Genomic DNA, 14,315 nt, shown 5'->3' on the forward strand with positions numbered 1-14,315 from the left:
ACCTCCTGCTCTGTCCTCTGGTACTCTAGCCCTAAAAGGAAGGCACTGTCTCTCAGTGGTTGTTTGCTCTCTTCATCTTTAAGGCACAAAACAAGCAGGCCTATTTTATGCTACTAGTGGAAGCAGTTACAGGCTCTCTCCAAGTATTTCATATCTCCTTCATTTTAAAATACAAAGCAATAGGATGATGCCTCACTCTCACTAACTTCAAGCAAAAATGTTCTTTAAAATTATGCTAAAACCACTTAGCTACTTAGGGCATTTTCATGCCTCAGAAAGTCTTGTTTGCAAGTGTTTAAAAACTGAAGCCGAGTAAAGACTGACACAATTATTTCAAAGCAGGCCTCACTTTAAGAATAAATTGCCTGAGTATATTTAAGAATATATAACCCTTTTCTGTGGTTAAAGTCAGTGATGCTACTTGAAAATGACAGAAAAGGGGATAAGGGAGAAGTAAAACTACTTGCCTTTGGAGAATTTTCTGATTTCCATCTGCATATTCTGCACTATTAATACCAAAGTGAAATGGAAAAGACCTCAACTCATGTAAAATCACATCAGAGAGCTTGTGTGAAGTGCATTTCATGTTTAATCAGGTTCCCATTATGCAGAGACTTTTCTTCACTGGCTCAGGTCATTACACAGAGTAATTTTTCCTTTTGATGAGACATTACCTGGGCATGCAGGATCTCCTGGGGACTCTGCAGAAATGAGATGTGTAGACGCCCATCCTTGTAGCACATCTGCCTGGATGGTAGTTCAGGATGGACATGGTTCAGGATGAACCACATCAGTTTTTAAGAGGGCCTGTAGAGGTTGCAGACAAGCCAGGGACCCACATATAGGATCAGTGTTTTCATGTTCTGGAAGCAATTTTTTAATAGCCACTAATTTATTTGTCTTCTTTCTCTTTTGTGAAATGCAGTAGAGACTTTTTTTCAACTGCTGAGCTGAACTACTGATGAGACAAAAAATATTCAACCAGCTGATTAATCCAACTCTGAAATACTTGGAAGCCACACAGTACTTTTGCTCTTCTTTTCCAAATTTAAGCTTTCAGCATCTGCACTAAAAGCAAGTGCATGTCAGTTCCTATGGAGAACTTGACTGTAAGATCTGAATGAGGAAGAGGGAAGGTTCTAGGTTGAGGCTGTGCTGTTAAACATAGGGTCCCAACTTACTCCATTGAGTCCTTTCTGCATAAAGAAAATATAACACTGTTCAAGAAGTCTTTTATGTAAAGACCGCAGGGTCACAGCCTCTACACTAGCTTTAGAAAAGAAACTGCATTGAGTTGTTAGAAATACTTCATACTCATTTATCAACTGAAAGGGACACAAAATTGAGCTCGGTCAAATTGGAACTACCTTTCTTGTATCTGTTTATTGCCTTTTGCCTTCCTCCATCAAAAGAATAGCCTTGCACATTCAGGAAAATACAACAGAGGATAATGTCAGTAATGAAGAATGAGTTTGTCAGCCAATTAATTAATTGCTATCGTTAATCAAATCAGAATATACTTTCTGGTAACATTTTACTCGGAATTGGAGGAAATAAAGTAGAATGAGCAGTCCCCCCTGTGGTGAAATACATATAGCTCCATCCACATTGAAGCTGTGCAGCTGAATCTCGTCTGTACTCACCCCAGGCTTTGCTGGCAACAAACTCCATATGCCTGCACAGAGGTGTTAGTGAGATGTATGTGTTACTGCACAGCTGTTCGACATTCCTGTTGCATACAGGCACAGGTGGAAAGCAGTGTTTGGCATACACCTGCACAATCAGTGTCTGGAGATAAGCAGTCTTGGTTTGCCTTTTTTCCTTGCAAAGCTCAGCTAATCTATCCATTAGAATACGGTGATGCATCTGTGAGTGGGGGCACTAGTGGATTTCTGATCTGAAAGCAAAGTAAAACTGTATTTTTCAGTGACAGTCACTCTTTGCAGAGGGCTGGTGGTAGATGGAAAACCTGATCGTGTATGGACCTTGTGAATGAGAAGGCAAGAATGTTTCTTCTGGTTTCGGCCTCTGTGCTCCATAGGAGGCATCCACTGCCCAGCTGCAATCCAGTTGGGAATTACTATTTCCAGAGGTGGTCACAAGTGCTGACCATAATCAGCATGACATACACCAGGCACTGCACAGAGAGCTGTAATTACTGTAGAGTGGGGAACTGCTCCACGTGTGATATTTTCTACCACGATTATGCTTCTCAAAAAAGCAGTTGCAACTAATTCTTACACCTTAAAGGATATAATAATGGAATAATCACTGAAGAATTGCAGGAGGAATGGAGTTTTTAAAGGCTATGGAATACACAGCCCAACCATAATTGCATCATACTTGCAGTTGAAATAGTTACTGTGGAAATAGGTACTACATTGAGTGAGAGTTAAAACTGTTACTGAAAAATACCATTATCGGGCAATGCTTGGTGTGAAGCAAGGCTGCAGGTTAAGATGCAATATGTATTTTTCTTTGGGGAAGTAAACAACTATTTACTTACTTACTTACTTACTTTTCTATTTTAGGGTTACTTTGCATGAAAAGGAGAATTTCATGAATGCTGAAAACCTGGGAATAGTGTTTGGGCCTACCTTAATGAGACCTCCAGAGGACAGTACCTTGGCTACTCTGAATGACATGCGGTACCAGAAGCTAATTGTGCAGATTTTAATAGAAAATGAAGACGTTCTCTTTTAGACAAACGTGGGCGCATCGTCAAAACAACTTGTTTTCAAATAATTAGTTTGAAGGGAAAACAACGTTTCTTTAAGGTAAAAAAAAGAAATAAGTAAATATAGGAAAAGCTCCTTGGCTGCACTTCAATTTCTGCAAAAGCTGCAGATGGATGCCAAAATGTTTAGGGAAAGCCTCTTTGTAGAAGGGGGTAAAAAAGGTCAGAAAAAATCCTCTCACCTTGTGTCTTTTGCCTTGCCTCGGGTGTATATTTGTTTTGAGAAGCTGCAAGCAATTTTATTGTTAACTTATTAAGAAACACAAAACGTATTTTAATATGGCTAGAGAAGCAAAAAGGTACTTAATCAGCATTATTTGTATACAGCTATACATTTCCCTCTCCATAAGACATAATTATATATGTCAATTGTGAAACAAAACCTATATTATAAAGATATTTTTACTTTACCTAGCTGAAAGAATGGCATTTTATTTTAGCAAACTACAAATCAATGCGGTGCATTGATTGTTTTCCACATAATTCTTTCCTGCATTTTTGCTATGATATATTGAAAACAATTACCACCAATGCAGTATTATCCTGACATACCTCTTTCATGGCAAATGTTTTAAAGGAGAATCTTTTTCTTGTGTGTATTCCAACTTTCCTTAGGTTCCTTTGCATTTAGGCACTAGCGTTCCGAGATCGCGTAGTACACTTCTAACCATTTTCTATTTCCCAAAACATACATACATTTTTTCACTTGTCTTTTTTTCTTTACTCCCATATAAAACATGATATTGAGAATTTTCATAAGTCCTGGTGCTAGGACCAGTTTCACATGCCAGATATAGATATATTTTTAATTATTATTTCATTAATATGTAAGTTAAGTGATGCTGGGACACTGGATATTTTCTGGCCTTGTTGAAAAGTTAGCACTTTTTTTGCGTTCAATATGAAGGATTTGGTTTGTTCTGTAAAAATCAAGCTGAGTTTTGTCACATTTCTGTATTTATAAATGTACAGTAAATCCGCTGAAAATGTTGGTTATTTCTCTTGACTGTGTTCCAGATGGTTTTGTTGTTCGTTTGTTTTGTGGGTTTGTTATTTTTTTAAGGACAAAAAAAAAAAAAAAAACCACAAGAATATGGAAACGTGGAAGTTGGTAATTTTCATTATTACCAAGTTTTAATATTTTTCTCCCCTCACAAACATTGACTACAGAGTTCATAGTCTAACTGCAACTTATCCCTAATGTTAAAACTGTTTCTCGGCATGAGATGTTTCTGCAAGTATAGGAAATCAGCATACGTTACTACCAAACTCAATTCTCAATATACAAAAGAAAAGATAATAATCCCTCATCTTGATTGTTTGTATGATATGGTGGGTAACTCAGTTTCCTGAATTATTTCAGGGAGCACATGTTTCTATTCAAATTGAAAAAAACATATGTGTAACTATGATAATGAAGGGAAGTGGAGGGTATTACTGTAAATTTGTTGTCTTCTAGAGAAATAACTAAGGGCTAGATAGATTAACCCAGATTGCAGAGCAAATGCTAAATAGTCTGAGTTCCCAATACTTCTATAGATCCTCCTGACTTGTACAGGACTATTTGTTGTAGGTTATGTACTACTTAATACTGTCATAAAAATGATCTGGAAATGGTTTTATTTTGTGAAGTGAAATATGCTTTGTAATTTATGATAGTGTAAATGGAAGGAAAATCCCATTAAATGTGTTAAAGAGTTCTGGTGTCTGTCACTGACTACATGGCAAACTGCCCAAAGAAAATCAATCACTTACTAACTACTGTCTTGGCATGGCTGGAAAACTTGGAGCTTAATTGAGACAAGCAGTTTCAGATGGGTGCTTAGAAGTCCATGCAACCAAGCCTCTGTGCACCAGGATTTGCTGCGATCACTCCAAACCACCTCTGTGTAAAACTTCTAGCAAGCATAGAATCAAAAATATCCATTCAATCCATCTCAATGCTTTCCAAAAATCAATGTCATCATAGCAGTTTTCCATTCCCTTGAATGCTGACATTTGCCTTGCAGTGATTTATTTTTTTTCTAGCCTATTCAGTACTGTGTTATATTGTAAAGGCAGAAACAGTATTCCAGTGCTATTATTTCTGCAGGAAGACAGACAGTTCTGTTTCTGTTCCTTCCTTCCCCTCTACGATTGGCAAACTGGTAGTCTTTGCATGTCTGACAGTCTGGGAATCTTAACACATGTCCCAGACTAAGGATTCAAGCAGTACGTTCAGAAATACCCCAAGCAATAGCATCACTAGAGGGACTGGAGTTTCTCATGTGTTCAATGGAGTGCTGAATATAGTTCTGCACCTCAAAGCCCAAACAGACAATGAACTGTCTATGTTTGCTCAGCTAACGTGGGGCAAGTGTCCTCAGGAACTTGCTGTGGAGACAGTAGGCTTCCTTCACCTAACACAGGACACAGCTACATGGCCTGGGAATCAGGCGAGTCACTAGAACACAGCCCAGTGTCAGAGCCTCATTCTTCTCCAGGTCATTGAGAAAGACTTTGGTGGGCTGCTGCAAGGGCTGCTGTCTTCCAGTCAGCAAGCTCCATCTCCTGGTAGGGTGCAAGCTGTCCTGCACCCCAACAAAGCTGTTCACTGCACATACAGCACTGAGATGACTCACCTCCCATACAGCAGAAACGTTTTAGTCATGCTAATAAAACACTGTGTGGAGTTAATGATTTATAAGGCAGTCACTTTCATCAGTTTTGTGGAACTGCCGGAGTCTCTTCTTTGTGGCAGAGTCATCGTGAGACTCACTGCTGTCTGATTTAAAAATCTTGTACCTGGTGGGAAAACTAAAGGAATTGTTTCATGAACACAGTGCAGTCTGATATTTGCAGCCTCTGTCCCACACACTGCAGAGCCGTGCCTTCCCCCTTTTACCCACACCAGATGGTCTCCATCCTCTGGCCTCTGTGGAGTCCCCTGCTGCACAGTTCGTCCACCCCATGCTGGACAAGAGGCAACACATGCTGTGCCTCCCTCCAAACTGAGTGCAAGGCTGGATGGGGAGCTGCCCAGGGGTTTCTTCAGCTGCTTGTGGAGAGACCTGAGCAGTATGTGAATAACAAATTTTGGACCAAACTGTGGGTGAGTATCTTGCAAAACCCTGGTGTTAGTGAGATCTCAGAGAGGTGCCTGTGGTCATAATCCCCTGGGTTGAAAGAATGCTTAAAGTCCCATTGCCAAAGAGGTGAAAGTGAGTATAGGTACTGCAAGCAGTTTGCAGAGCACGTGGAGAAATCATGCCTTCTGCGATAAGCTCAAACACACACTGTGCAGGTCTGCACAGGCAGGACACTGTGAGCTGCCTAACTTTGTTGGCACAGGGCACCACCTTGGCTCACACATCTGCAGGGAGGGCACTGCCTGAGCCCACCTTGGCAGCTGCTCTCCCATCTCCCATCCCACCTTGAGTAGAAGACAGCCCACAGCCACAGCAATGGGACCCCAAGCTGCTCCCACACACAGCTGAGCTCTGGCAGGACAGAACCTATCCGGTATCCTTCATATTTCCTTATTGACAAGTACAGACTCAAGGTCTGCAGAAAAGGGAGGGAGAAGATTTGAGTGCCAACAGACAGACCCCACTGCCAATAGCCAGGAACCAATGAAAACTGAGCAGGAGGGTAATTCACACTTACACAAGAAGAATGCCATCTAACTGGATCCTCAAAGCAAAATTAAGTTGCTCTATCTTCCCAGGCAATCTAAAGCTAAAGAAGAGACTCTTATCTCATTGAGATAAGAAGAGTAAAAGCATTGGTACATTTTATGTTTTTCAGCTATTAGAGATTAATTCTTTGGTTAAAGAAAACACCACGGTTAAAATTCAGAAATCTGAACCTTAAGAAATGGTGGTTATTGCTGAGTACTGTAGGGCCTGAGTATTTACAACATCAGTGGATCTTACTAAGCCCATACCTTATACTCTTTTACCCTGAAGGTGTGGTCTTCTGCTTGCAATTATGCTGATGCCATGACTAAAGCTGGGATGGGGAGTTCAAATAATTCAGCCTGAAGGACCTGGATCACTGCAGGGTGGTGTAAGGACTACAGTTAGGAAGAATGTGTCCACTGGGGCCTGTACCTTTTAAGCTGCAATAGAAATAAGCAAGAGGTTATAAGTGAAGAACTTGTCAGGATTCTGTTTATGCTATATCCCTTTTCTCAAAAGAATTGCTATTTGTCAGTACTAATAGGAAGGTTAAGATGAGGTTAAATTTAGGGTTAGGAGCTATAGATCCTGAAGAATGATAATTGCTACTGACAGTATTTGAAGATACCTTATTTCCTGTTCTACTATCAGGCAGGTATGTGTATGACCAGTGTGCACGAAGGTCCAGTTTACTATGTGCTGCTGCCCAAGAACATTAGAAAGAAGCATAGGGTACGTAGATATTTATAACAAGGTGATGAGGTTAGGCTTTGGTTAGGAATCCAGTACTGAGGAACTTGTTTTGTTACCAGATGCTGCACAGCCCTCAATCTTCGGAACAGCTGTGTTAATAAGGGACAGCTACTAGGGGACAAGAAGGAAGAGAGCAAGAGTGTTGTAGACCGAAGTCTAATAGTTACAACTATGGTAGGAATTAAGGTTAAACGTAGGAAATCTGAAGAATCTGTAAGAAGAGAATCAGGGTTAACGCCAGTATATGTGGAGTAACATCTGTATTCATACACTATGTCGATAGGCCTTAGTGCTTGTCGTTTTGTCTATTCCGTGTAGAGGAAGTAAACATTGGCTCTTACTGTCTCCAAACCATGTCTGAGCAGTGAGTATTAAATGACATTAGGCCAAAAGAAAACCAGGGAGTCACCATGAGCACTAAGACCAATTCAGGAGTCACAAATTTCAGACTCACTCCCTGTCTCCTATGGGGTTTTTTGGCAATAGAGTCACAGGCTAAGTGTGAAATGCTCCATTTTTTACTGGATGCTGCAGTTCCACGGCATTATCCAGCAACCTGGTGTTAGGAAGGAAAATATTCCCTACTACAAAACAGCTGGAGTCCTCCACTGTGGTTACAGCAAAGGCAAAGGTTTGAATTACTGCCAGCACTTGGAAATCTAAAGCTTAAAGAAATGACATCATTGCTGAGTTCTTCAGAGCAGAAATCCTGAAGTAGATGGGAGACACTTTTTATCATAGAACCGTAGAATCATAAAGGTAAGAAAAAACTTCTAAGATCATCTAGTCCACTCACTGACCCATCAGCACCATGCACATCCATGTCTTCTACTGGCCTTTTCCTGTACCTTGGTTATAATTAACCATAATTAGTGGGCTGACATACTCATATCGGTATGGTCCAATCATACTCAAAAGGAGCATGTTACAGCAGAGAAGAATAGGACCTACACTTAACTTTTACAGTGTATTGGGGTGTCTGTTACAATCCTGTACATCTACCCTAGCTGAGACCACAAAACCATATTAGTTGTTTAACCTCAACAGTCATAAAATGAAACTACTATCTAACTTCCAATTATTGATAAAATGTGAGACTGTTTTGCTTTCTTTTTTTATCACTTTGATAAGAATATGCATACTGAAGTAATGCAACAAGTACCGATGCAGTAAGGGGCAGAACAAACACCGTCAGGGCTGTTTTCACATAAACACTAACCTTGGTGACAATCTCAACTGCCCCATGGCTGTGCAGAGCAGTGACTTTCAGGCACCAAGCAGTTTTAGCCATTCTCTCATTCAGCCCCATACACTCCCATATGCACCATCTCTTACAAAGCTTTCCCAGTGGCTCGTTCCCTTTCAGGAGTCCCCACTTTCAATAATGTGCCAAAAAGGACAAATCTCCTTCATTACAAGGTTCAAACAAAACATAGAAAAGTGGATCCCACGGTTTCAGAGCTCAATGCCCCGATGCTATGAATGAAAATGAAAGTTGTTTACTTGAGAGGATGCAATTCTCTTCTTGGTAGAAATTACTGGTTTATTCCTGATCAATTTATTCATTTACTTATTTGCTTTATTTGCTTTTAAGTGTGTGTGTGTACACACACATCTCCCAGTCCCAAACCCCCTCTGTTTGAAGAGAGCAGTTTACGGAGCAGTGTAAGTGCACACCCTGTATCCTCGCGCCATCACCTGCATTCTTCAGTCTCGATGTCTCATCATGTTGGGCCAGGCAGCGGCAGAGGTTGAGCTGCAAAGAAGAAAAGGCTGAAAGGTCACTACTTCACAAACTGCTCCACAAAGTGCAGTAACAGAGAGAACTTGATGTTCATAGTGGTTTTTTCCAACTTTAATGATTCTGATCTATATTTCTGGGCCAGCAGAATACAACGATTCAAAGTCCCACATAATAAGTATAAGCACCTCAGCATTACAACTACCGCACTCACTTAAAGTGCCCACTTTAGTTGGGCACTTTAAAGATGCCCAACTAAAGACAATTCCATTTGCTTTAAGCCTACCAAGCGCTCATCCGCACACACCCACCACGTGCACAAACAAACTGCACACCGGGTTCCTCTGGACGCGTTACAGCCTCAGCCCTGCCAACACCGCACCCGTAGCCCTGTATTTCATTACACTCTTGCGGTGCTGCCTTACCTGAGAACCGCTCGGCACTGCCCTCTCCTTGCTGCCCTTTCACTTCAGCTGTGCCACCAGCGCCGTTCCCAAGCGCTGAGTCGCCCACACTCCGCACTGCGGGACAAACTCCGCCCTCCGGCCCCGCACCCGGAGACCCTCTCGTCATTCCGGGTCGGGTCGGGCCGGAGCTCGGGGCAGGTGCTCGGTTCCCACCGCCTCCCGGTGCCGCCGCCCCGCCCACACCTGCCGCCCGCCCTCCCACCTCCGGGCCGAGCCGCCCCGCCGTAGCTCCCGGCTGACCGGCCATGGACGCGTAGCGACGGGAGGAGAAGAGCGTTCCTCAGGTCAGTGGATGTAGGGTGGGAGGGCGAGTCCCCAGCAAAGCATCGCTCCGCTCCGCCTCCCCTGTCGGTCCCCTGCCCACCTGCGCTCGGCTCGGCGCTCGCTGTCGGTTCGCCCTCTGACGTCCTCCCCTCTGTCCCGCAGGAGCCCCCGCGTCGCGATGGCGGACAGCGCCGCGGCCACCGCCGCCCCCCCCGCCGCCGTGAAGGGCAGCAGCTCTGCGGGGCACTGGTGGAAGTCGCTCACCGGCAAGAAGAAGCACAAAGAAACCGCGGCCGCCCCGCCGCCTCCCGCCGAACCCCCCAGCCCCGGTTCACCGGAGGAGTCGCCCCCCGCGCTGGGCAGCGGGGAACCCCCGGGGGCGGGCGGTGGAGCCCGACGGAGCCTCCGCGTGTCGCACTCGGGCCGCTTCAAGGAGAGGCGGAAGGTGCGCGCCTCGCTGCTGGCCGACGGCCCCGAGGTCTTCGACGGAGCGGAGCCCGGGCGCGCCGCCCCCGAGGGCGAGTAGTTCCAAGGCGGGGAAAGCAGCCCCGAGAGCTGGGCTCTATCCTCGCCCTTGCGCGGGGGGCACAGCCTCGGGGCAGCCTCGTACGCGGCGTGGAGCCAGCTTATGGGACTGCGTGTGTGATGAGGAGCGACGCTTCCAATCGAGGGATGACGTGATTGCCTTAACGATGATACCAATGGACACCCCCCTCCCCCGCCCTGAACTGCAGTGGACAGGCGCAAAGGTGCTACCCCGGGGTCTCTGTGCCTTCCCTGGGCCCGTCTGCCAGCCGGCTCTTCCTGCTTGGCCTGCAGCCCCCAGCCAAAGGTTCACCACTGCCTTTCAAAGGAAGAGGGAACGGCACGTTTGGATCTGATTTCAGGGCCAGGCATCTTCCAGCAGTGCCTCCGAACTGCTCTTGGTGGTGGGTGCGCAGGGAAACAAGCCCTGCTTGTGTTTAGATGCTGGGGGGTGCAGGTGCTCAGGTGCTCTCAGGCATCGCATTTAAATATGCAAAGGCAGGAGTGCATTGTTTCCTGCTCTTAGTGCTAAGCGGATGATTCAAGAGGTTAGTCGCCCATAGCTCTGTTACAGAGAGAGGCCAGTTATTGTCTATCAGCTCTCATGAACTACCCAGAGAATGCGCCGTTTTCTTATAACTGATGATAACTGCCATAACAAAGCTGTGGTAAAGAAATGCGGAAGACAAGACCAGCCCCTGAGAGCGTGGGTCGTGTGGTACTTTAAGCACGGTGATTGGCTTTGGAACCACTGGAAGTATTCTTTAACATTTACTGTGTACCAGGCTCCTGGGGCGAGGTGCAGAGCTCCCGAGACCTCTCACTGGCACGCTTTGCCTTGGGCAGCCCCATCCCAGCAGCTCCAGGAGCTTCGGACAGAGTAAACTGTCCACCAGACTTGCACTGGTGTTGTGCCTTACAGAGCAAACTCAGCTAAAAATACTTTGCAATTACACATTTCTTGATAGTAGATGATGTAGCTGCAACTGCCTTATTTATTTTTAAACGAATTTGCAATATACTTGATATCATTGAAACAGTTTTAGCCTTTATTTTTTGTAATGTGATACAAGATATTATATCCTGCAGGGACCAAAAATAATCTCCTAACAGTCAAGTATGATGCAGTTATGATTTTGTTTGGTTGTTGTAATAAATTATTTAAGGTGATGTCAACACAAAAAGTGACCTGCGAGGAAAAAGAGAGGTGAATTCTGTGTGAAAATATGGATTGAACCTGTCACTGACAATCAGCAAAATGATGTAGTAGAGGCAGGACTGGTGCCCTGTGGTTCACTGTGCATAATGGTCTATAATGAACTTTGAAAGCTCCTGTGCAATAAACTAAGACAATCTTGCTGCCTTAGTTAACAATCCTTCGCTCAGCTCCTTCTTCAGCCTCCTAAATCCAAGGATAGTGGGACCATATCATCATAAACGTATTTTCATAAAGGTGAAGCTTCAAAGCACTGATTGCTTTTGGACTGCCCTGTGTGTTCTTGCCTACACGCTGATGTTGCAGAGCAAGTATGGGGCAGCTCTTGGAAGCCACCACTGCTGCTCCTTGGAGATGCTGCTCTGACATAGACCTTGTTTGCTAAAGCCGTGAATGAGAAGCGAATGGAACAAACCCCATCTTGTGTGGAGGGGTCTGAAAGAGAGTAGTTTAAAACTGGGAATGGAGGCAGCAATGACAAAAATAACTTAAGCAACACTGTTGTGAAAAGATAGTGTTTCCACTCCAAGCTACTTGTTTCTACAGTGAACCTCTGTTCTTTAGAAATTGGTTTGTAGGTTCATTGGCTGTAAGCCCTTACTTAGGCAAAGGGTATCTACAAATGATGGTTTTATCTGAGAAGAACTCTGGTATGATGTTCAGATGGTTGCTGCTAAGATTTGATATACATACAGGTTAATATGTGACTACCTATTAGTCATTTCTGAAGTCCTGATGACTGGTGCTTATGGCCTGGAGATTTGGTCAGAATATGAAGTCCACAAACACACATAAAATGACTTGATAGCAACCATCCTCCATCTTAATTGTGACCTTGAGCTGTGGGAAGGAGAAGTAACTCTATCTTCCTCCTCAGTCAAATCCTTGCTTCAATGAATTTGATAGCAGCCACTGAAAAACTAGATCCATGAGAAAACTGGCTGCGTGCCGTGTCTCACTTTCCACACCCTCTGTGCAATGGCCACTCAGCAATGCCTTCAGGTTAGTGCTGACCTGGGTTGGCTCAACATAAGGAGTTCCACTGGCCATGGCCAACTTGTATGACAGAAATAATCCTCTTCTTTCTCAGCCTGAGCATCAGATGAAGATTTAAGCAATGAACGTGTCTGTAAATGAATTAAGCTGATACAGGAAAAACACTACATCTTATGGAGCATCTGAATTATTTTTTTTAATCCTTGAAGAAAGATTGAACTTTCTTTTGTACTGGAATACTTGCTCAGTTATAACAATAGTGTAATTCTATGCAGTGAATTATTAAAAGGCTGTTGGCATTCTTCGTATACTTGTTTTCCTCATCTGGCATTCTTAGTGTACGTATTTTCCTCATGTTATTATAAAGAAAATGCATCAGAAAGAAGGTTTCGGAAACGAGGCAATGGCAGAAGTAGTTGCTGCTTGCTTTTAAACATAAAAGCAGCTTATTGACAAAATAAAGAGCAAGAAGCAGATGAGGTTTAACCCCGGTTACATCAGCTGTAGTGCAGGTTTGTTGAAATTATTCCCAAAATTGCTAAGGATCGCAGGTTATGGGCAGAACTAAATGCTTAGTAAATAGCATGAACTTTTCCAATACACTTGCAAACTATATGCCTACTTATTCTTGAACTTGCTGAAGCCAAAAATAAAGCTCTGGGTGGCTGTCTGGTGAATCATTCCCTGCTATTGTAGGCTGGTCAGTCTGGCACTCAACAAAGATTATAGGGAGCAGGAAGCCTGCTGCAGCACCTGCAGAAAAGGATCCTAAATTGGAAAGCCTGGGTCATATGCTGGGATAAATACTTGGAAAGCCTCAGCAGTTCAAACCTCAGCTTTTAGGTCATGCTGTTGCTTGAACTGAACTGAAAGAACAGAGAAGGGACTATGTGAGGTCCTCGCAGATCAATTTAGGTAAGTTTTGTCTTCAGTGTAGCACAAACAGTGATAGTTTTGTATTTGAGATGTAGTAAAGTCTCTTGTCTGTTGACAAGATAATCCCATAGGAAGGCTAAGAGCTGAAGGACAGAACTCACAGTTCTTGGCTTGGGCAGTACATCTGGATATCTCACTTTAAAGCCTGTGTTTAATTTAGCACGTTCAAACAGCTGATATCTAATTGGATGAAAAGCTGTTCCAAGTGCAGGTGCAAATTGGAAGCTTGTTTAGTAGCCTTTGGGGATCCTGTCTAAACAAAGAAACTCAGGCCTGGTATTTTTAGGATGCCATTTCAAAACTGGGGTAAGAGAGTGTCAATTATAGAATGATATTTGAGACCATACAGTTACACTAATTTGAAAAACAAACCTTTCCCCTTCATCACTAATTTATTGTAAATAGGATGGGAGACCTGCTGGCTGTGATTTTTCATTTCAGAATAAAACAGAAGGGATAAACCTGCTCTGCTTTATATACCACAGAAATAGTTTATATACCACAGAAGTAGTTTATCTGTTTTAGCCTTAAAGACTCACGTGAAATTCACTCATAGCTCCAAGAAACAATATTTAAATGTAGCCTTCGCATGAAGCAGATTGATAAGCAGTTGCAGCTTAAGAGTTTGATTTGCCACTCACTTGATCTAGATAAAGCAATATAATATCAGATAACGTGTTTTGGGGATAGAGAATCTCTTTTCATAAAAGCTCCAAGGGCTGTTTTTAAATGAAAAAATTTACTCCCGTGTATAATCCTCATCAGAGCAAGATGTCGTATTTCAGATGAATGAAAAGGAGTTAGAATGTTTTTCAGGGTATTAGTTGGCAGACTATGGGTTGTTTTGGAAGGGTCGGAGTTGGTCTGATTCTCAGTACCAGGAAACTTCTGCTGCCTCCTCGCCACACCTCAGGTCTCCTGGTGCAAAGCTGCTATTTGTGGTGACTCTTTCTGCCTCTATGTTACTGAAAATACGAGCCACACCTACGTATGTCAGTTGAAATGAAAAATCAGTGTTACT

At 43.4% G+C, this 14,315-nt stretch overlaps 3 protein-coding genes across 3 annotated transcripts in view; 2 read left to right on the forward strand and 1 right to left on the reverse strand.

Moving 5' to 3' along the window:
- Positions 1-4,437, forward strand: part of CHN2 (chimerin 2) — a 152,006-nt gene extending 147,569 nt beyond the window's left edge. Inside the window, exon 13 of the mRNA XM_015853812.2 lies at positions 2,532-4,437. Coding sequence (XP_015709298.1) covers positions 2,532-2,703 — 172 coding nt within the window. The 3' untranslated portion in view covers positions 2,704-4,437. The remainder of the gene's footprint in view (positions 1-2,531) is intronic.
- A 4,268-nt stretch (positions 4,438-8,705) lies between these two features.
- LOC107309236 (circumsporozoite protein-like) lies at positions 8,706-9,615 on the reverse strand. Its single transcript, XM_015853869.2, has 2 exons — positions 9,316-9,615; positions 8,706-8,905 (listed from the first exon to the last, which is right to left on the reverse strand). Exons 1-2 carry the CDS (start codon positions 9,602-9,604, stop codon positions 8,874-8,876), a joined length of 321 nt encoding a protein of 106 aa, XP_015709355.1. The 5' UTR covers positions 9,605-9,615; the 3' UTR covers positions 8,706-8,873.
- Positions 9,553-12,666, forward strand: PRR15 (proline rich 15). The gene is made up of 2 exons (XM_015853868.1): positions 9,553-9,641; positions 9,784-12,666. Exon 2 carries the CDS (start codon positions 9,800-9,802, stop codon positions 10,145-10,147), a length of 348 nt encoding a protein of 115 aa, XP_015709354.1. The 5' UTR covers positions 9,553-9,641; positions 9,784-9,799; the 3' UTR covers positions 10,148-12,666.
- The last annotated feature ends 1,649 nt before the right edge of the window (positions 12,667-14,315 follow it).

This window comes from Coturnix japonica, chromosome 2 (assembly GCF_001577835.2).
Source record: "Coturnix japonica isolate 7356 chromosome 2, Coturnix japonica 2.1, whole genome shotgun sequence".
NCBI lineage: Eukaryota > Metazoa > Chordata > Aves > Galliformes > Phasianidae > Coturnix > Coturnix japonica.

Bases quoted from the DNA above. Each gene is read 5' to 3' on its own strand.
- LOC107309236 (XM_015853869.2), bottom strand. From the start codon at position 9,604: ATGGCCGGTCAGCCGGGAGCTACGGCGGGGCGGCTCGGCCCGGAGGTG. The intron at 8,906-9,315 runs GTAAGGCAGCAC...TCTTCTTTGCAG, and splicing joins CAGTGCCGAGCGGTTCTCAG to CTCAACCTCTGCCGCTGCCT.
- PRR15 (XM_015853868.1), top strand. From the start codon at position 9,800: ATGGCGGACAGCGCCGCGGCCACCGCCGCCCCCCCCGCCGCCGTGAAG.